At 41.6% G+C, this 22419-nt stretch overlaps 1 protein-coding gene across 2 annotated transcripts in view; it reads left to right on the plus strand.

Moving 5' to 3' along the window:
* Window positions 1-22419, plus strand: part of CERS6 (ceramide synthase 6) — a 217515-nt gene that overhangs the window by 182160 nt on the left and 12936 nt on the right. For both annotated transcript variants that reach the window (XM_065413633.1, XM_065413634.1), the window contains exons 7-8: window positions 5432-5560; window positions 13010-13116. In XM_065413633.1, the coding sequence (XP_065269705.1) occupies window positions 5432-5560; window positions 13010-13116 (236 nt within the window). The remainder of the gene's footprint in view (window positions 1-5431; window positions 5561-13009; window positions 13117-22419) is intronic.

Genomic DNA, 22419 nt, shown 5'->3' on the forward strand with positions numbered 1-22419 from the left:
TGTTTGATCATAAGCTTCTACTGTGTTGCTGTAATAATTTTCTAACCTTAAGGTGTTTTCAGTTTACAAAGACTGCAGCTGAATTATGATTTTTACACATCTGTGCTGCTTCCCAGATTCCACTTCTGAAGGGCACAAACTGTAAGAGGAAAACCAGATCTGTTAAGAAACTTATGGCTGTCAGAGGGCATCAGTTAGTTTTGAATTAGTGAAGTTTATGTATGTGTTTGTTGGTAGCATGGCAGACATGTATTTTGAGATAAATATTATTTATTAAGGTCAGTTTAAGGGATTTTGTAAAATTGCTACTTCAGTCCATGCTTTCCTGGATCAACGAAAGATTGTGCAAATTGTACTTTAGTGATTACAAATTTTATATGTTTTCAGGTGGCTTAGCAGTGCCTAGATCCTCTCCATTCATTTTTAAAAAACCTAGCTGCTAATTACCCTGCATGGTGTGTTATGTTTATGGAAAGTTTATAACCCTATTTCATTAGCAATCTGCTCCACAATGTCTATAGTTAGACCTTGGAACTCTTTCTGCATGCCCTGGTGAAAGGAGGAAGAATCACAGTGATGTGTTTAGTCTGAGAGAGAAAAAATGCAGGTTGTGCTGATCTTGTGGAGCTTGGGTGACTAGCATGGAACTGTTATGGTTGAAGCCTTGAAACTAGGTGAGATTCCTCCCCTCCCCCCCCCAAAAAAACCATCCTTAATATATAATATTAATGGAACAAGCTCAATAGAGGGTGGAATTTTCCAGAACACCCTGATGACAAAGGAGCAGAAGTCCTATTGACTTTCAGTGGTATGTGATCTCCCCAGTCACTTAGGCACTTCGGAAAATTCCATCCATAATCCGGTGGGAAATATCCTCTGGCTCCGTCAATCTATTTTGTTTGCTTGTTTTAATTCACCACACTGTTGCTGTCCTATGTCTGAGACACCTCAAACATAACTTAAGAAGGCCTCTTTGGAAACCGCATGGCCTTTTAAAGGAAAGAAACAGTCTGACATGATGAAATACAAAGTATTTGAATGAACTTTTGGGCAGGTCATGTGAAAAGTCTGCTCAGTTTCACTATTGAATGCCACAATTTCACACAGTACAATTCACTTCCAGAGTGCCTCATTGAATATAAATGGTTTCTGTACATACACAATTTAAAAACTATCTTTTGGTTCTGTGTGTGTGGATGGTACAAGCTATGCAACAATAAATTCCAAATAAAATGAACTCCCCCAGTCACAACCTCCTCTCAGCCCCCACTCACCAATCAGGGAAGGGCTGGAATTCACAAGTGAGCTTTGCATGGGAATCCTAAAAATCCCTGGGCTTACATTCTGTCTGACCAACAGGGAAGCAAATTCCAGAGAGGAAGGTCCCTCCCTTGAGAACATCCTGCAAAAATATATTCTCTGTGATGTGTTGGATCAGTTCTACAAAGGACACAAACTATTTTGTTAGTTAAAATTTTTGAAGAAGTTTAAAATCACAAACATAGAAGCAAATACAAGGCCAAATCCTGCCCTTAAAGATTCTGCATCCTCAGTGATCGGGCTTTTGTTTGCGTGTAAACGATGGTAGAATTTGACCTATAGTGTAAGGGATCCAAAAAGCCCCATAGAATATGTATAATATAATCATTATCATCTCCTTTTTGCAATGTCAAGGGTGAGTAGAGCTAAGGTTATGAGCAGCTTCCATCCACGTCTGTTTTGAGTTGCCATTTGAGTCTGCTGGGGATTGTCTGGGTGGTTTTATATACAGTATTATACCATATACCACTTGTCCTTGAATGTCCATGGCCTCTTTGAATATGCACTCTTCCATAGAGAAGAATTTTAGGCAGTTGGTCTGGGGCATTCTAGCAACCTGGCCAAACCATTGTAATTGGTGCCATTTGATGTTTGTAGTTGTTTTTCATTGTTGCCCTCACAATTGATGTCCTCAAGAACAGCTTGGTCAACTCAACTATTCACATTCAATAGCTGATGAAAATATTCTTTCCACGTTTTAAGCTTTTGACTTTTATCTACTATATAGTTCCCCTGAGCATCACTTAGCTGACTTGTTACAGGTGTTAACTTTGATAGTAATCTAAGTCTCTGAAAAAGCCATCTTGAATTACTTTTTTGAAAGTGTTTTTCAAGCTCTTCACCTCTCAAGTCAGTTTTTCTTCACCTTTTTGACCATTCATTCTAGTTCCTTGTTGAGATGTCTGTATTTGTTATTCTGCTCAGTGCTATGTTCAGATTTCAGATGTTCTTGATATGCTTCCTGTTTTCTTCTTCTTAGATTGTCAATCTCTGATGCCATCCAGATTTTGCTTTTTGGATATGGGCTCATCCCTAAAATCTCCCCATTCATGGCCTAGAGTTGTTCTACTCTTGTGTCCTCTAGATCTAAGAGAGGGGCAAAGTGACCACTGATGGTATTCTGAATGTTCCCCATAGTGTCTGTATTTTGCATAGGGTGAGTGGATTTCCTGTTACCAGATTCTGTTGGTAGATCAAACACTGGCTTGGCCAACAATGTGGTACCTTAATTGGGAATGGGGATCCGACCCTGCCACAAACCCAAGGTCCCATTCCAACCGTCTTGTGGTACTTCTTATATACTATGAAAAGAGAATAAAACAGATAAAACTTTTAAAAGAGACAGTGAATTACATGAAGGAAGTAGTCCACTGGACAACTGATCCATAAGTAGATAATAAATAAAGAATCCTATTGCTCACGAATCTTAAAGCCTCTGACACACAATACAAATGGTCAAGAACTCCTTAAAGACTTCCAAAAAGAGACTGAAAAATCTAGTATTTGTACAAGCATGGATGTGGCAGCAACAAAAGCAGAGAAGATTTGCTGCTTGGCTTACCCCTGCATTTGGATTGAGTCTGTACTAACCTGATTGCCATTGGCAGTAAAATCAAAAGGCAGTTCTGTACCACAGGTAACGGCAACATGTAAGGAAACAAGGCACGATATGTCAATGTGGAAACCTCAGAGACCACATTATTTTCCTAGCCATGCTTTTTCTAATATTTGGGGGAAAGGTAAAAGCGTCACTATTTTGATTATAGAAGGCTTAAATTTTCAGCTGGATGCCCATAAATATCTGGACTGGTATTGAATGTGAGAAAGACAGACCATTTTTCTCTATTTTGATCATTAAGACCCTTGGAATGTGAAGCAACATTTAATCCTGCTTTTCTTACTTTGTGTTCTATTTGTTTTAAGAAATTGAAATTAAGGCAGTTTTTTGAGATGACTGCAAAATATATTTCACTGTGCTCCAGTCAGCAGCCTTAATGTCAGGGACCATGTTTGAAAAAAATCCATAAATAATTCAAGCTTGTATCTCTTCCTCCCAAAACAATTATCAAACTACAACAGAAATGTCTGGTTTTAGCATTATTTTTTAGCTTCATGGTGGACTTACTAGTGATATCCAGTTCTAGATGGTGTGACACCCAGAGCACTTGTTAATGTTTTCCAGTAAAGTGGAGAGTGGGGAGTGGTATCCTCTCATTGTTAATACTAGGGAGATTTCTCAAGCAAGAATGTGCAGCAGATTTTTTAGATCATTTTGTACATGCTACTTGTACTGTAAGGTACAAACAAAATTCATATGCCCAAAGGGACAATGTTTTGTCATATTTTACTCTTCACTTTCCTTGCAAATAATAGTGGAATGAAGTCAGTAATGCCTGGAATCTACACAAAGCAAATGCTAGCACTGATGTCACTGCTTCCATATGAGCCAACATCATGATGTTTTTTCAGAGCAGGTGACGAGAATCAGGCTCCTTGGGTTCTGTTTTCTGCTCTGTTATATGGGCCAGATTCTCCCCTCTGCTCCTTCTCTGGTCATTTATACCTGTGCAAAGTGAGTGTAAAATCACTTTGCGCACCTATAAATGATGGCACAAGGTGCCAGGCAATGGAGAATTAGGGTTTGTTGTTTGGAAAAGGAAATAAAATATTTATAATTTTATAAAGAAAAAGGGAGAACTTTCCAAGCAGAGGAGGTGAGGTGGTTTATCCCAATATATTAATCTGTGGACTCCTTTGCAACTCACGTTCTCTTCCTTTTTCTCAATCCAGAGGTTGAGCAATTGAGAATGGGAGGGGCACTGGTAGAACCTATCCATATCACAATCTGGCATATACTATTGGCCTGAACTGGAAGCTGCTGTATTTGTTGAGGAGGCCAAATACAGGCCTCCTGGAGCAGAGGATTTATCAAATCGGGGTCCAGGTCCCTGAGAGATCCATGGAGACTTGAGGGATGACAGGATCTGAAAAGTGCCTGCATTCTCACTGACACTGGTGTTAGCATGTGTAAGCCTGCGGGCTGTCTCACCGGCCCGTGCACCAAAAAATCTCTCCCACCGCACAATTCCAGTTCTCTTCTTCAGGGTGTTGCTTTTATTTCCTCAAAATAAAACTTATTTAACACAAGTTCAACATCTCAGTCAAGTCCTTTTGCCCTGATCTGGGGTCTTCTGCAGGAGCCTATCTACTCCCCGCAGCTTTTGCACTCCTTAGGCCATCTGCTTAGGAGTCAAGGTGAGCCTTTCCTCTAGCCTGCTCCTTGCCAGATTACACTCCACCAGCCATCTACCTGGGAGTCACAGAACTGAGTTCTGTCCCCTGATCTCAGGCCTCCTGTAGGAGCCTTCCTTCTTCCTGCAGTTCTCACCAGCAGCTGAGATACTTGCTGGCTCTTAAGAAGACTAGTGGATCTTCAAGCTGTCACCTGATCCTTAGCATCACAGCATCAGCTGATTCCTTTAAAGGGCTACCTCACCCTGTGACAGCATGTGGGATGGGAGAGAAGAAACAGTTTCTTAAAAATATTAGAAATGGGATCCTCGGTGCTAAGTGATCTGAGGGTCTGTATCATGGAGCAGTCTATGAGCGGCCTTTAATACAATATAAACATGTGTTTGTGTTTCTGTATCTACTGAAGGTGCACTCAAAGTAAAGCTTGTAACAGTGTCTGAGCTCTTGTACATGAGTGATTTTGGGCTGCATTGTTTTGCATGTTGTAAGCTGGCTAGGGCATAAGAGAAATGGTGTAATTTGAGTGGTATGCACATATGCCTTTTATAAGTAATTTTGGCTGTAAAAGCTTTACTTCATTAGATTTATTCACTGTGAACTGTGAAATGGAAATGCTACATACTCTTAATAATCTATTTATATTTGCTCTACCTACAATAACTGTTTTGTTTAATTTAAATTAAATGCATAATTATGTGTATTTAATGTGCACCAAGTTAAAAGAATTATGCAAGGTTTTTGAGTATTGTAACCTCTAATCCTGAGCTTAAACTTTAAAAATCACCCATCCATTTGTGTAAAGATGCTGAATCTGCTGCACAATATCTCACTGTTTTTTTTCTTCTTCTTGCCATTCTAGGATTTCAGCATCATGTTTACGCATCACATTGTAACAGTCATTTTGATATCCTTTTCATATGTAACCAATTTGACACGAGTGGGAGCCCTGACCTTGTGTCTTCATGATTCAGCTGACATTTTGCTGGAGGTGAGATTGTTCATGTGCCATCAGGATCTATCCTGTACAAAAAGTCAATCAACCCTACTAATTGTACTGGGTATGCTGTGTTCTGTTAGCTACCAGACAGAAGATACAATCCTACCTGTGTTGCCTGCACAAAAAAAGTATTTTCCTAAGACAGGGGCTATTCTAAATAAAAATAATGATTATCATTAGCATACCTCTTTCATAAAATAGTATCATATTTTTTTCTTGCCAAAAGTGTAATGTACCTTTTAAAAAAATAACACACTCTATGTTTTTTGTGCCTTAAAGCTGGCTTATCTATCCACTGGGAGATTGCCCCAGTGTAGAGGAATCCTGAGGTGGTGTAGAGCTGTTTTAGCAGATCCTATGCCTCCCCTTCCATCCAGCCATCAGTATTAAGGGTGCGGTCAGGGAAAACAACGCATGTTGAGAGTTCCCTCATGCCCAGATAATCTCCAGCTGCTGTAATGGTCCCTTAGGCTATGTCTACACAGCAATGTAAGCCTAGGGTTGGTGGGACTCGAGTCAGCTGGCCCGTGTCAGGAAACTCTTGGCTTGAGCATCTACATTGCTTTTTAACCCTAGGTCAAGGATTTTCTGACCCGTGCTCGAACCTAGGATTCTGGCGTCCACACTGCAGTGCACAAACCCAAGTCAAAGTAAACTTATCCCGGAGTGCCTAGCACTTCTCCCTCCCACCCACCCCGGCGTTGACACTCGGGACCTAGGAATATGTTGCACTGTGGGAAAACTCTACTACCCACCCTGTTTCCTAACTGTGGCGATGGTATTGATGGGACTCAGGAGCCCATAAGGAGCACATGAGTAAATACAGCATAATTAGCTGCTTTCGTGTCTATCTCAGTAGACTGGCTGCAGTTTGAGAAGGCTTTATACTGAACTGCCATCTAATCTGAGAATTGGGCTCCCCAGCTCTAGGCTGAATCACAGTGGCAGGAAAATGCCATGTGCACCTGCTCTGAAGGTAATTAGGACATCAGTCTCCAGGGCTGTCAAACTACTAAAATGGAACTTTGCGATTCTTAATTTTTAAACTGGGATGTTCAATGCCAGTGGTTTTGGTTGGTTGGTTTTTTATTTATTTTTGTCTGTTTTGTTTTGAAGTTTGACATAAAACATAGGTTTCAGAGGAAACACACACACACACACACACACACCCCCCAGCCTGTTCCTCCCCGCTGTGGCAGAGTGAAGTGCATTCCCAGGGCTTGGGATGCAGTGTGCTCCAGCATCCCCTGGGGATCCCTTATCCCTGCCCCCACTGCACCCCAGGAGGCAGGGATAAGGGATCCCTGGGAGGCTGTGGGAAAGTTTTGGGGCTGGCTTCCACTCACTGCCCTCACAGTGCACGCTGCCCGGGCACCCCAGCACACGCAGCCCCAGGGAGGGCAGGGGGGCCCGGGAGCAAGTGCCACCCTGCAGGGAGGGGAAGTGGCCAAGCCCTCGGCTCAGCAAGGCTAGGGAAGGGATGACTCCCAACATCCTGGGAACTTCCTCCCACCTGTCAGCTTTGCTCCCTGTTCTGGGCTAGCTCTGCACAGCACTGAGGAGGAACCAGAGCAGGAAGTGGGGGTGTGCTCAGCCAGGAAATAATGGAGCTTCTGGCTGCCTGCAGTGCTGCTCCTCTGGCGCCAGGAACTCTGGGATGCATCCGGAGTCAAGCCAGGGCCTCATGTACACAGGAAAGTAATAGGGCTCGGACCCTAGGTCCAGCTTAGCATGGGCTCGAACCCTCACCCTCCTGGCGCTTTGTGTCTGAGCCCTAGGTTAGCACATTTGTGGTGTGGATGAAAGGGGGGGTTGACTTGAGCCCCGGCTCAGACCCAGACTTAAATTGCTGTGTAGACATACCCCTTAGAGCTGTGGGCAACCACTGTAAACGTTGGCTCTCAGGCTGCTCTAATTTATGCCAGGATTTGGACCTGCATCAGTATGCACTGTGGATGAGAAGATCACAAAAGAGGTTTAAAGCCACCTTTGAACCCACACTCATGAAGTGCCTTGGTTGCAGGTCAGGATCAAAGCCTTAGCATTTATTTATCTAAAATGATATTTTATAACAGGATAATTGCAACTGCTTTTATAAAACAAGACTGTCTTGACCTCCACACTGTGAGCCAGATTCTCCACTGCCTTACACCTTGTGAAGTTATGTACACCTGTGTAAGGTGAGTACAAAGTGGGTCTAAACTGCTGGTTTTGGTTTGGTAGTGTTGTAAATTTATTTTGTATCAGTATACGAACTACACAAGGTGAAAGGCAGTGGAGAATCCAGCCTTGTAAGTTAGAAATGTTTATGGGTCTACATCCATGTAGCCATGAATTCACCAGCACTGACTCCACTTCTCTTACCCTTAGCACAAAAAGCCACTTTTGAAAGGGCTTGTTTGTTTCAGAGCCACCAAGGCCCTGGGCACCATACAATCTTTTGGAGATCACCCAAATACTTGAAAGGTAGATTTAAAAAATATCTATATGCTATACTGTTCGACTGATAAAAACTATAACCTAAAGCAGTGTTTTCCAAACTTGGGACGCCGCTTGTGTAGGGAAAGCCCCTGGCGTGCCGAGCCGGTTTGTTTACCTGCCACATCCGCAGGTCCGGCCAATCACGGCTCCCACTGGCCGCGGTTCGCCGCTCCAGGCCAATGGGAGCTGCTGGAAGCGGTGCGGGCCAAGGGACGTACTGGCCGCTGCTTCCAGGAGCTCCCATTGACCTGGAGCGGCGAACCGTGGCCAGTGGGAGCCGCGATCGGCCGGATCTGCGGACGTGACAGGTAAAGAAACCGGCTCGGCCTGCCAGGGGCTTTCCCTAAGCAAGCAGCGTCCCAAGTTTGGGAAACACTGACCTAAAGGGAAACAAATTTTTTTTTTTTGCTTGATTGTACAGTCCAGTCACTACTAATCTTTCTAAGACAATTAAATAGAAATTGCTGATATCCTGACATGACAGACACAAGAAGTTCAGCAAAAATGTTGGGGTTTGTTTGTTTTTTTATTTGAACCACTATTATTTAATTAAAATAATAAATAAAAGCCAACCTAAAATATGAGGGAAGAGAACCATGCTTAACACCAGAAAAGCATTTGTCGCACGTGTCAGTATGACTGAGTTGGTAGCATTCTTTCTTCTAGACCTGAAGGTCATTATTCCAATTCCTTACCAGTGAACTTGAACTGATAATGGCTGCTGACTACAAAGCAGTACTAAGGGAAGGGCTGTTCAGGGGAAAACAAATCTCACCAGAGGAAAAGTTGGGTCAGCAAAGCATTTGCTATTTTCACCTCTGATATTATGTAGAAATGAAAAGCAGTTTCCACAGGCTGTTTTGCCACAAAATTTTATTTTGGCTGCAAAAAATGCTGGCTTCCTGTTAGGGACAAATTCATAATGGTGTATGCCCAAAAGAAAAATTTGTCTGAGGGTGGAAGAGTTTTTGACACTTTCACTGCAAAATGCTGTTCACATTGGTGGACATGTGGACATTTCAGGCCAGATTTTCAAAGGTACTTAGTCATCTAGTGGGATTTTCAGAAGTGCCTGAACACATTAGGTGCCTAACTTGATTTCATTAGGAGTTAGGCATCTAACTTGCCAATGGAAGGTAGGTTGCCTAACCTGCTTAAGTGCTTTTGAAAATCCTACTAGGCATCTATCTGCATTTTTAAGTACCTAAATACCTTTGAATATATGCCCTTGCTTTGCTCAAATTCATGAATACTATACCATGAAACTTTCAGTTTTGGTACACATTTCAAATTTGTTAGTTTTATACTGCTCTAGCATAGATGGTGTCATCCTTTTAGGTGACATGTTAAACTGTACCCTTTTCTGTCAAATTCTGGTTGCCCTGTAAGAGGAAGTACAGTTCCCATGACACCTTTCAAAGAGAATAGGGGATACACTCTGTGTCCAGGCCAAACAATTCCTTCTGCCATTATGATATCCAAGGGCTGGGTGAGAATTACTGCTGAGTGAAGGGTCTAATGTGTCTCATACCTATATATCAACTACACTGATGGTATATAATTTTAGATCGTAAAAAGCTCTGTGATAACTTGTAATTATATTTTGAACTTCTAAAGCAAGGGCCCCAGGAGTTCTATGACTCGGAGAGGCCACAGAACTGTGCTATGGAATTGTCACCCTGGCCACTGAATTGTGCTGCAGAATCCAAGTCTAAAACAATAGCTCTGAGAAGTGTGAACTGCCCCATTCAGCTCAGTGGGTTGTTAGGTCTGAAGACTAAAGATGACAGTTTAAATATCACAATATTAACTGCCAATCATTTTAGCAGAAACATCTAGCAAATGTCTTTATCTCAGGACCCCAAATTGTCTCTCACCTCACCACAGGGCCAAAATCCCCAACTAACATGTACTCACCTACCAGAACCTCCAGCTTGTCCCCTGACACCCTCAACAGTTATATGTTGTCAATGCAAATCCTTTGGCATATGAATGGCCAGAGAGGTTGGGTAGTATAAATAAATTGAATTAAATATCAGAATAAATCAGGAAAGGGCCACTGTACAGCTTCTATTATTTATTTTCAGATTTAATTCATTTTAAAACTGTTTTTGTTTTGTTTTTTTAATTGAAAAGAAGCTTCCACAGAATTTCTGGGCTGCTGCACCAGAATTGGACAGAGGATTTAGGTCCTGCTTGCCACATAGTTCATGGGGCCCTGTCTGTAAGAACTTCTTAATAACAACCCTTACACTTCTTTCATCTGAGAATCATTAAGTGCTTTACAAACATGAAAGACTGATTTTAAAAATCTGTCCTACTGTACGGCATGTTCACTGGCACAGGTGAAGGTAGGTAGAGAGCTTGCTACCTGATTGATAGGAACTCTAAGTTAAGTAGATGTCTGTAACCCCTCATTTACACTCATAAAATTGTACCTCTAAAAAAGAGCCAGGGTTTTTAAAAATCTCACCACAGGCTTGGGAGAGAGGTTATATATGAAACTCAATCATCACTAGGGTAGAAACCAGCAGCTGTTTTACAATTTTAGGACAGCAAGTGAAGAAGAATCTTTATACACTCTATTGAAGCTGCAGGAGGAATTTAGGAGAGTATAATTACCTGAATTGTGCCTACTCTTACGGAAAGTGTCATGGGATTGTTAATGACCACAAGTGCCCAGGGCCTTAGTTTTAAGTGACTGACTTCCAAAAACAAGTGCCTCCAGCAGCATATATCATTTCCACACTTTGTTTTGCTCATTACTGACTCAAATGGACAAATTCCATCTAACAAATCACCCTCACCACTTTCTGCAGACTTTTCATCCAAGCACTGACTCAGCTCATCCCTTCTTAGTTTGAAATCTGGCATGATCTCAGCACAAAGGAGTACAGCAATATAAATACAAAAGCACATGAAACCAAATTCTATACTAGTCTGCCTGGGAGATATGGCCTTCCTTCCTAGTTGGACTTTCAGTCTAAAAATCATTGAATTGTAAATATAACTCTACTTTATATGCTGATATCTAAAATGGTAACATTCCTTTATCTGAAGATCAGCCAGAAAATATTACTTTGAATAGCAGATGTGAATGAATTTGTAGGTATCTTTAGGTAGCATCAAAGCCTTATTTTAGTCTACGCTGGTAGACTATCAGTATCCCTTCAGTTTCCTAGTTTTTCTGCAAGCCAGCAAATCACCTTTAAATTATAAATACAAATGGAAAAACCACTGAAGTTATGCAAACGCCAGATTATTCAGGATCGCCTCAGAATTTGAACTCTGGTGTTTGTTTAATGTGACTGTTTCACACTTTTCAGGTTCAGTGTCATGATGCTAACAAGGTCATATGTAATGCAGCAGTGCTGCCTTTCTCACCCTTTCAAGAAATTATCCGAATTTATTTCTGCATTCTGTGCAGGGTTTTAAGTCAGAACATGTGGTAGTTTTTCTCACTATTATTGCTATGTTAATAAGCCTAAGCCTTATGCATCTTTAGACATGTAGGAGTCTGATGCAATGTGCATAGAAGCCAATGAAAAGTCTCCTGCTAATTAAAGTGGGCATTGAATCAGGCTCTTGATGCACTATTATTTATCATTTATTGAGGGGGCATTACTATGGGCAGTGCAAAGTGTAGACAAAGAGATTGTCCCTTTCTCAAGAAGTATGCGTTCTAAAATAGGCCGTTTTGTTCAGCTACATGAACAATCTCAAAACAATGCGGGTATCTTTATATATATTTATACACACACTTCTTTCTTTTTGTGTTGATGAGCTTCAAGGAAGAAAAGTATTTTAAAGAGGGGTTTGAATGAAGAAGTGGTTGCTTGGTATAAAGGGAAAAGGAGGGAGTTCCAAGCTTAAGAGCCAGCATAAAAGAATGAACAAAGATGAATGGGAGAAGCATGCAAAAGGGATGTGTAGAAGAGCAAGTTGCAAGAAGCAAAAGCAGCAGGAGAGAAGTAGGAGGAAATGAGAGCTGGGATTAAGGCAGTGGTGGTGGAGTACAGGGCCTTGATATGGAGAACAAGAAGCTTGTCTCTGATGCAGAGGGCAAAAGGAAGCCAGTGAGGGGATTTGAGGTGGGGAGGGACATGGTCTGAGTATTGGACAAGGATGATTGCTTTTAGAAGCAGTGCTTTGTATGGATTGCAGGGGAGCGCAGATTGATGCAGGAGACCCCAGGAGATGGGAAGAAGAGCAGCAATCAAGTGTTGGTGCAGGAGCAATCAGAAGTGCAGTGATATCTAAAAGAATACAGTCATCAAAGCTGAGTGTGAGGAACAGATGGAACAGGAAGGCGTGATAGGCCAAGTCAAAAACAGCAGAGAGTTCAAGGTGGAGAAGTACAGAGAAGAGGTCCTTATGCATGGCCAGGAGAAGGTTCTGAGTACCTTCAGAGCAGTCTCTGGGTAGTGGAGAGGGCTGGGGATTCAAGAGAGAGTTAGAAATGAAGACATTGAGGCAATGTTTATAGACAGTAGGCCCCAGGAGGTTGGAGACCACAGGGGAGGAGGGAGATGGGCATTAGCTGAAGAAGAAAGTGCAGTCGGGGGGCAGTGGGGTGTTTCATTAGGCCGGGAAAACAGTAATGTACTTGAAAGCTGAGCGAAAGGAGCAGAGGGAGATGCCTGAGGACATTTCTAATCCCTTGATTACAAATGATACCTGAGAGTCTGAAACTGGAATGATGCGGGAGAAACCGTTAGGTGGGAATGGGTAGAGGTGAGAGGCAACTCTTGCTGGATTTTCTTATTGAAGAAATTGACCAACTCCAGGGTAGAGAGGAAGCAAGGTCACTGTATAGCAGAACAATGTGAATCTTGATGTATTTGGTCGAAATTTGGCTCCTTTGCATTTTAATTGCTCATCGCAGCTCATGCACAGTGTAAGACTTTTGCAGTTGTTATCATAACTGGAGTAAACACTCTTCATCCCTCTCTTTTGCAGGCTGCCAAAATGGCAAACTATTGCAAGTGTCAAAAACTGAGTGACCTCCTGTTCCTTATGTTTGCCATTGTCTTCATCATCAGTAGGCTTGGCATATATCCTTTGTGGTGAGTAAGCATGCCTCCTTCCTCAGGTACTTGGCCCTAGACTAGTTTGGAAATAAATACATTACAGTAGAGTGCCAGCTGTGTGTACTGGCCTGTATCTCACAAGCATTAAAGAAAAGTTTGAGAGATAACTAGATGCCCTTACTAGAGAAGATCCTAGCTGGTTACTGCTATAGAGTACCATGGGGGTCAACAGTCATTAAATAGTAAAAGTTAGGGGGCAGGGTCTGAGCTGGTTTTAAAACAGAAATGGGCTGGACACAAGACGGCCACAGGTAAGTGTGCAGCTGCCTTTGTAGGGTAGGGGGCCAAGAATTAGGTGCTGAAAGCAGAGACCAATAGGTGAGGTTGGAGCTAGTTGGCTTTCAGCACATGCTTTACCACTTTCATTGTCTTTGGGTACGTCTATACTTACCTCCGGGTCCAGCGGTAAGCAATCGATCTTCTGGGATCGATTTATCGCGTCTTGTCTAGACGCGATAAATCGATCCCGGAAGTGCTCGCCGTCGACGCCGGTACTCCTGCTCCGCGAGAGGAGTACGCGGAGTCGACGGGGGAGCCTGCCTGCCGCGTGTGGACCCGCGGTAAGTTCGAACTAAGATACTTCGACTTCAGCTACGTTATTCACGTAGCTGAAGTTGCGTATCTTAGTTCGAAGTGGGGGGTTAGTGTGGACCAGCCCTTAGGAAAAACACAGAAAACAAGTGAAGTAGGAGTCTGGCCTGATGGCAGTGCTGCTGCCATGCAGGATTGTAATGCCCCGTGCCTCTCTTTTTTCCTAAAGCAGCTGGGAAGCAGTGTATATGCTGTGGAAGCAATGTATGTGCTCTGGGGAGGGTGGAATCTTTTCACTTCTCAATAGCAAACCCTCTGTCTAATGAGGAAGTAGCACTGCTGTGTCCCAAGGGAGAGTCCTTTCCAGCTTTCTTTAAAGCTGCAGTATGAAATACTGTCTCTCACTCGTGCACGTGAAAGGAGCAGCCCCATTATAAAGTGAGCATCCTGCCCTTGAGAAGTGTTGGTGAGACAGTTCCAACACCACCTCACTGTGTTCATGACCCCACACTCGTAATCAGTGTTCCAGAAACAAAACTAATCCTGTCAGGCAGGATAGTTTGGGGATGTAGTGGAATAACAGTTTTGTCCATTGTGTTTGGAGAGCACAGTTAATGCCAGGATGCTATGGTAAGCAGAAATTCTTAGTGATCCTGCAGAGAGAAACAGCCACAAAAAGCTCATTACTTAATCACACATGTGGTTGACTTACACAAATACCAACCCCTCACCTCACCCCAGATCCTTTCCCAATCCAGTAAAATGAGATCTCTTTGGGGGCTTGTTAATATGAAGCCTGGATAAAGTCAAGTTACCTTTTGGGAGTCATCTCATCAGCTGTGAAATGCAAAAGACTCCCCTAGTGCTCAGAGAGTCCAGAGGTGCTGTGCTGACGACTGCGTTCCGAGCCAGAGAATCCCCATGAATTCAATAACCCCAGAGATTTAAAAAAACAAACCCGACAGAAACCCAAACTCTGTGTTAAAGCCTTCAGTACATTTTTGAAGATGGGATGGACTTCTTTTTTAAAATGACCTTTTTCACCTTCTGCCACCAAAGGGTTCTTAGTCACACATTAAACATCAGTAGCTGGAGTACACAGATTTCTCCCACCTGTGTGCTACGAGATGTACAGCAGAGGCAGCATTTTCCATATGGTGGCATCCTCCCATATCTCTGTTTAAATTGGGGAAACAGTGAGAGCCAAATTCCGCCAAAAGAGATACACCACAGACGACTGTGGCTATGGGGATCTGTCCATGGTAAGGTTCAGTTTGAACACAGGTTAGGTCTCTGTACTGCTCCAAATGGAAATCAAGTGCATTTTCCTCTGTGTGATTTCCTGCTTTGCCTGTAATGTTCTTAAAGGAATAACAGATTTACACTCCTTGAGTAGATAGCTGTCTAGTTTGTTTAGCCATCACTCTAGCTCTTTAATAACACTTTAAACCCACTCTATGGTATTTGAAAAGCCAAGGGGAGAATGCCAGCTTTAGATGTCTGTCTGTTAAGCTTTTCAAACACCAACATTTACCAGAGCACTGCTATGTACTTGCTTTGAGTGAGATCAAGATTGATCTCACCCAAAGCTCTTTTCCAAGTATTCACTAAAGTCCACAAATTCAGGGGCGTTCATTAGTTTTCTCTCAACTGAAAGTAGCTACTCCGAGTATGTTTTTCTCAAGGCATGTGAAAATAAGAAGGGTGCAATTCTGCTTCTCCTTTACCTCCGTGCAATCCCACTCAAGTCAAGTGTTTGGGAGTGCAGGAGTTAGCCTGAAGTGTTTACAATCTGGGTTGAAGATCAAGAAATGAAGCCTCACACAATTTTGACAAATTTCTCTGGAGCACTCCAGCCAAATGTCATACTATACAGCAAAGTCTAAGGAAAAAACTGAAATTATTGATGTGCTTCTCACGTTAATCATAAGGCAACCTTTTATAGTTCACAATTAAATTAAAGACCTGATATAACTGGTGAGAGCCAGGCATAATACAAACAGAAGTTTTGTGTATGTTTTCCTACCCAACTCCCTCTGTCTGACCACACCCGCCCTGCTATTAGACACCAAATTCTAGATTTAGAGATTACCAATATAGTGTTACATTATCTAGCAAATACAGTCTGAGCACAGATTTACATTCTTACCATTTTGTGCAGTGGTTTTGCAGTGTGCACCAATATCCTTTTATGCCTAAAATGAGAACAATGTCATCTCATGTTTGATCAAAGCCTTATTTGAATCCAGGTCTGTAGAAGCAAAGACCTAAGCCCAAGCTCAGTAGGGAGAAAAAGTGTGATAATCGGGGGGAGGGGGAGGGAGAGAAGGTGACTATATGGTAGCATGCTCCTTCACTGCAAAGCCACAAGCAACTCCTGTGTGCTACTTAACAGGTTAAAGAGGGCAGCAGACTACAGCACAAGGCATGGCCAGATGCAAGGAGGGAGGAGCCAGCCATGCTGCTTTAACAGTAGTGTAATCAGCTTTACCCCCTGTAATCATATTGTTATTGTCATTTTATTTAAAAGCCATTTTAAAAATATGCCGGGAGTTGCTCTAGTCTGGGAAGACACAGTATTATTGATGGTGGATAGAACTGGAACTATTAATTAATTCATATTCTCTCTGCTGACTAGCCAGTGGGGTGGAAGCAGATGATAAAGCAATATAATGTAGGTCCTATCTAATCAGTAACTATTGTTTGGGTTCATTCTAATTTACCAATACCAGAGAGATAGTATTAATAAATGTATTTAAAATCTGGAAACTATTTCCTTGCCAATTATAACCATTGTAGGATAGGTCCAAATTTAGATACCGGTTCTGATGCATTACAGGCTTTGCATGCCCATGGAAAGTGATTCAGCATTTGGTGCAAAATGTAGGTTTTTAGCATTTACATAAAGCATTGCTTAAAGGGGGGTGGGGATTTAGATCCACTTTGCTACCAGCTAGATGAAGTCAAATGTACACATTTTCAGCTTCTCGACTATAATAGTGCTGCTTTAAATTCTAGATCATTCTGCATAATGCTCTCAACATAATATTACATTGCTCACTTGCACTGAAGCTACCATATATTTAACAAACAGGGGCTATCACGTTAGCCCAGTAGTAATTTAAAGTGCTCTTTTCTTTCTATTCCAATGACAGTGTACAAAATAATGTTCTCAAAATACAAAATTTAATCAGTAAAGGGTCTTATGAATGTTTTTAAATTAGATTAAGTAGGTTGAAGCTCTTCTTTTTTCTACTCTCAAATTATATTGTAATGTTAGCTTTCCCAGGAGAAATATAGCCGGCCAAGGTTAAATGATTCAGATAAAGTTTGGCACATCCTCTTAATCCAAAATCAACTAACTGGTGCCAAAGCTAATCACTGCATGAGCAGAATGGAGGCATTCTGTTGAAGATTAATTTCTCTGTGGTGTGAGTTTCCCCATCGGTAAAATGAGATATTTGCATACCTTATAGGAGTGTTTTGTGGATTAATTAATTCATACCCGACAGGAGTGTATGCCGTAGAAAATCTTTTACTGTTAGGCCAATGGTACCCAAACTTTTTCACAGCATGGGCAACATTTTAATAGAAAGGGTGTCTCCAGGATCTGTTTGTAATCACATAACATTCCAGAGGTAACTAGCAATTCTTTACATGGCATTGTAATGTTACAAATCTGATCTGTTTATTTTGGGTGTATTTAATGTGATAAGTGTTTATCTCGTTTGAAAAAGTTAATCCCATTGTCAGTTTTACTCTTAATTTCATCTTCCCCTCCCATCTATTCTTTTCCCCTTTCCTTCTTTGTGCATGCACCCCCTTCCTGTCTTCCTTTGCCTCATCCCCTTCTCCCCTGCACATGCTGCCCAGGCATCGATCTCTTTGTCTTCCTCCACTCCTGGATATACTGCATGGCCCGTGTCCCCAAGCGTTCTACTCCTGCAGGCAACTTCAGTTTCACTGGTCCATGGGGACTGCTTCGGTTTCCTCTCATGTAGAGTAGTTCCTACTAGCTGCATCAAAGCTGCCTCCTTCTTCTTGATTACAGCTGCTTCTACAGGCCTCCTGATAGGAGGAGAGCCAGCACCATGTGCCCAGCCACTTCTCTGCAGACCACCAGTGGTCCAGGGGCCACAGGCTGAAAACAGCTGAACTAGGTGACTGAAAATCTTTACTTTTTTACCCTTCCCTCTCCCCCGCCCCCACCAAAAAAAGGCAAAACAAAATCCATGCAAATGCTGTGTAACCACCAAGACTTGTCTAACATCACCACTCAATCGCACTGTGTTCCTAGCTTCTCAATGTCCTCTCCCCTTGAGTGTTTCTATCTTCTCATTCTACCTCTCATCTACATTGCCAATCTAAACTGCAAGCTTTTTAGGGCAGCGACCTCTGTCTTAATATCTGACTGTAAAGCTCCTAGTTCACTGGTGGCAGGATATAACTAATTAATAATAGCACAGCACTTTGGAAATGTTACATTGTATGTAATATAATTTGTCAAGAACAAATCATGTCAAACCAACCTAATAGGTTTCTTTGACAGGGTCACAAGCTTTGTGGATAGGAGGGAAGCAGTAGATGTGGTATAATTTGACTTTAATAAGGCTTTTGATACTGTCTCGCATGACCTTCTCATAAACAAATTAGGGAAATACAACCCAATGGAGCTACTATAAGGTGGGTGCATAACTGGTTGGAAAACCATTCCCAGAGAGTAGTTATCCATGGTTCACAGTCAAGCTGGAAGCGCATATCAAGTGAGATCCTGCAGGGATCAGTTCTGGGTCTAGTTCTGTTCAATATCTTCATCAATGTTTTAATAATGGCATAGAGAGTACACTTATAAAGTTTGTGGACGATACCAAGCTGGGAGGGGTTGCAAGTGCTTTGGAGGATAGAATTAAAATTCAAAATGATTTGGACAAACTGAAGAAATTTTCTGAAGTATCTAGAATGAAAATCAATAGGGACAAATGCAAAGTACCCCACTTAGGAAAGAACAGTCAGTTGCACACTGCCTAGAAAGGAGTACTGCAGACCGGGATCTGGGGGTCATAGTGGAGCACAAGCTAAATCTGAGTCAACAATGTAACATTACTGCAAAAAAAGTAAACATCATTCTGGGATGTATTAGCACGAGTGTTATAAGCAGGACTGGAATATTGTGCCCAGTTCTAGGTGCCATGTTTCAGGAAAGATGTGGACAAATTGGAGAAATTAGTAGCCGTGTTGGTCCTATTAGAGAGATAAGGTAACTGAGGTAATATCTTTCATTAGACCAACTTCTATTGCTGAGAGAGACAAGCTTTCAAGCTTAGTCCAGTAGAAGATATTACTTCGCCCACCTTGTCTCTCTAATATCCTGGGTCCAACATAGCTACAACAACTCTGCAAACTATTCTGTATTTTCAGGCAGCAGATTTTGAATGACTAACAATTTTCATACCAGGAACTTGATTTACAGAGTTACTCATTCACTCAAGGAGCAGAAACAATAGCACTAGACCTTGGACTTAGGACTAATAATCAAAACTAAGGAATGCTGCTTGAATTTCAGATATTTTGTAGTCACAACAAACAGTTAATGAACCAGCTATTGGCCAATAATTATTTGAAGGAAACTTTTGGCAAATAATTTTGAACAATGAATAAATTTGAGGAAGTAATAAACTATTCATGTATAAACTAAGATAAAAAAAGAGGCTCGGTGAATTAAATAAATAACTCGCCTTGAATCTTCTCCCTTGAATAAACCCTTGTTTATATTCTTTAGCAGAGGAGATGTAACATTGTCATCCTATCTGCTTCTGATGAAGTGTAAGCTTATGCTGTCCTTAACGGAGGCTGGTTATTTTATCCCTTTGACTTGTTTATGATTCTTGAGAACCCAAAGCTTCAAATACTGTCTGAAGCAGAACTTGAGCCTCAGCAGTTTTAGGTTAGCCCTAAGCCAGCTTTTCCTAGAGGGAAACTAACCAATGCAAAAGTTAAAAATGTCATTCACCAGTGAAAGGTTTAATGTAAATAACAACCAGTGACATTTGCTCAGTGTTTCTGGTTTTGGATTTTCATGTGATCATAACAAGCAAAATTTAAATAAAAAGAGTATCATCAGACTTATCAAAGTCAATCCTTATTATCCTCAATTTTGGTTCAGACAGATTGTTCCCTGTGGCTCCAATAACACATTCTATTGGCAGGGACAGATTGTTCAATCAGTGTTCTTGGGGCTTTGGAGTTGTTATTATTTTGAATAGTGTCTTTTCTAAAATACAAATAGAACAGAAACAATTACCGCAGCACTCTGGGCTGAGAATTATTGGGATGGGTGTAAATATCTCAAGAGAAAGTAAGGGGCATTCACCTTCTTGCTGCTGCCACAACTATTTGCGGTGCTGTTTTTAAATCACTGTGATTAATGAAGTGTGAAGGCTGGAGAATAAACAGAATACTGATGAACAACGGCTATCAGGATTGCTCCCACACATCCACTGCGATGGATTCCACTATACGCTCCTAATCTGGAGCTGAGGGGAGCTCTGTGAGAGACAACTTTGCCACCTACAGAGAGAGACCAAGACTAAAGGAATTTACGTTTTCTGGTTTTGCGAAAAGGAGAGGGAAAAAAATCCAAAGTTGACTCAATTTACTTTTAAATGAAACTGTTACTTGACTGTTTCTAGAAGATGGCTACTTTACTATACCTCTTGGAGTAGCACCATAGACTTGCATTAGAGTGTTGATGCTTTGAATTTCTCAGCTAACATTTGTATTATTTAGTTAAGCTTTGCTTATTCTCTAACGACCAGGTGTTGAATTCTGTGTGGTGTTCTGTCCATCAGCTGTGAGGATACTTTTTTTGTTTGCTTGTCTAAATCCTTTAGCAAGTAGATAAAATTACTCTCCAACAAGAATGTAACCTTTGGATCATATGTTTGACAGCTTTTCTCTTAATTTATGCGTTGAACCGCTTCTGTTTAATATGATCGATCTTTGGGGGTCTTGCAGGTGATTCAGTTATTCTAGTGTAAAAAACTCTGGAAGCAAATTACTATGGTTTAAATCGTGCTCTTGAATTACTGCATTGGTTTGAGGCAGCGCAGAGTTACAGTGGAAAAGATTATTGGGAGAAGTTGGTACAGTCATCTTGCTGGGATGTCTAACTTGCTCTATAGATGGGTCCTAACCCTGCCTCCTCCCAACTCCCTGGGGGGAATGGAGGGAACATTTCCTAAGTTTTCTTGCACTCAGGAACTGCGATTGTCCTTAGTGCCAAGAGGAAGCATGGAAGAGGAAGTGAGCATGGCAAAGGCTTTTTTTACTCTCTCCCTGCACACCCTTGCAAAGGCTAGGGACAATCTGGCCCATACATCATATGCCAAGTCTTTCATTTATGCAGGGAACAATACAGACCCTGAAACAGATGCCTCTTGACATGAATTATGTGCTGTCTGTGCAAGCTTTTAATATGTTCTTAAAGATTTTCAGATTTGGAAATATAAATGACGTTGTTTCCTCTATCTATGTGCTCTGATCCCAGACACATACACATGCATTTTGGCAGAACATATTCCTGATAAAACATTTTGCTGAGTATAATTGCATTCTGCCAGGGAATCTGAAATCCTCCTTTATTCAAATCTCTATAGAAAGACTCTCCTGAGATATGCGCTTTGATTGTGAAGGTGTATATGATCCTGTGTTTTCAGTTGTTCTGTCAACAAGACTGGAGATATTAGTGTTCATACCAGTGACGGCAAATCTGTTAGTGGGCAGGAGCCATTGATGAGAAGAAATTGGGTGAACAGATAAGCACAATTGAACTCAGCACAATAGACAGCTTGATCAGAATGGCTCCTTTTACACTACATCAAACATGAATAATTTCCTGTCTGTTGCATTATATTAGTTAAATAACTGAAAGCCCTACTGATCTATATGGGGCTTAAAATAACATTGTCTCAGTGGCAATTCTGTGATTTCTGCAAAGATGTTTTGTTGCTGATTAGTATTAAAACACGCGTGCCCAACTCTGCGACAGTCAGACTGTATTGGCATCTCGCCAGGAGCCCGGGGCTACAGTTAATTAGTGGTTAATTTATCAAAAATAAATGTGCAGCGTATTTGTTTGTACTTTTATCTTCCTCAATAGGTTAACAAAAAAAATAAAATAAAAATTTAGCTTTTGATCATCTTTGGTCTCAATCTGCACTTACACATAAGTCCCATGGCAAGACATTGTAGGTCACAGTTGTCCTCAGGATGCCTAGTGGACACCCCACCTTGGGGCCAGTGTCACTTCCTTGATCTGTCTGATTTGTTCTTGCACAACACAGGTGTCTATACTTTACAGAGTCAAAATCCCTGGTTGTTATGTGACGGCACTGAAGCACATTGAGCAACTCAGAATTCACTTGATTGTTCGGGAACGTGGCTTCTTTAAGATCCCGAGCCAAATTCTTTTGTCGTTCATGAATGACCACTTGCTTTCAAACACAGGTACATGTTAGTCCATTGCTCATTTTGATTTCCCTCTCCATCTGACAAGTGACTCAAAATCAAAAGAAGCTATGGGTCAAGTTCTACTTTTAACTATAAGGATGTAAATCCGGAGACGCTCTGTGATGGAGTGTACAAACCCCACACTGGGCACTAAGGGGTTAAGGAATTATTTTGGGCTCAGCCAGCCCTGCCCCACTACACCTGCAGCAAATGCTCCATCTGTTGGAGTAATTAAGACAG

This window comes from Emys orbicularis, chromosome 11 (genome assembly GCF_028017835.1).
Source record: "Emys orbicularis isolate rEmyOrb1 chromosome 11, rEmyOrb1.hap1, whole genome shotgun sequence".
Lineage (NCBI taxonomy): Eukaryota > Metazoa > Chordata > Testudines > Emydidae > Emys > Emys orbicularis.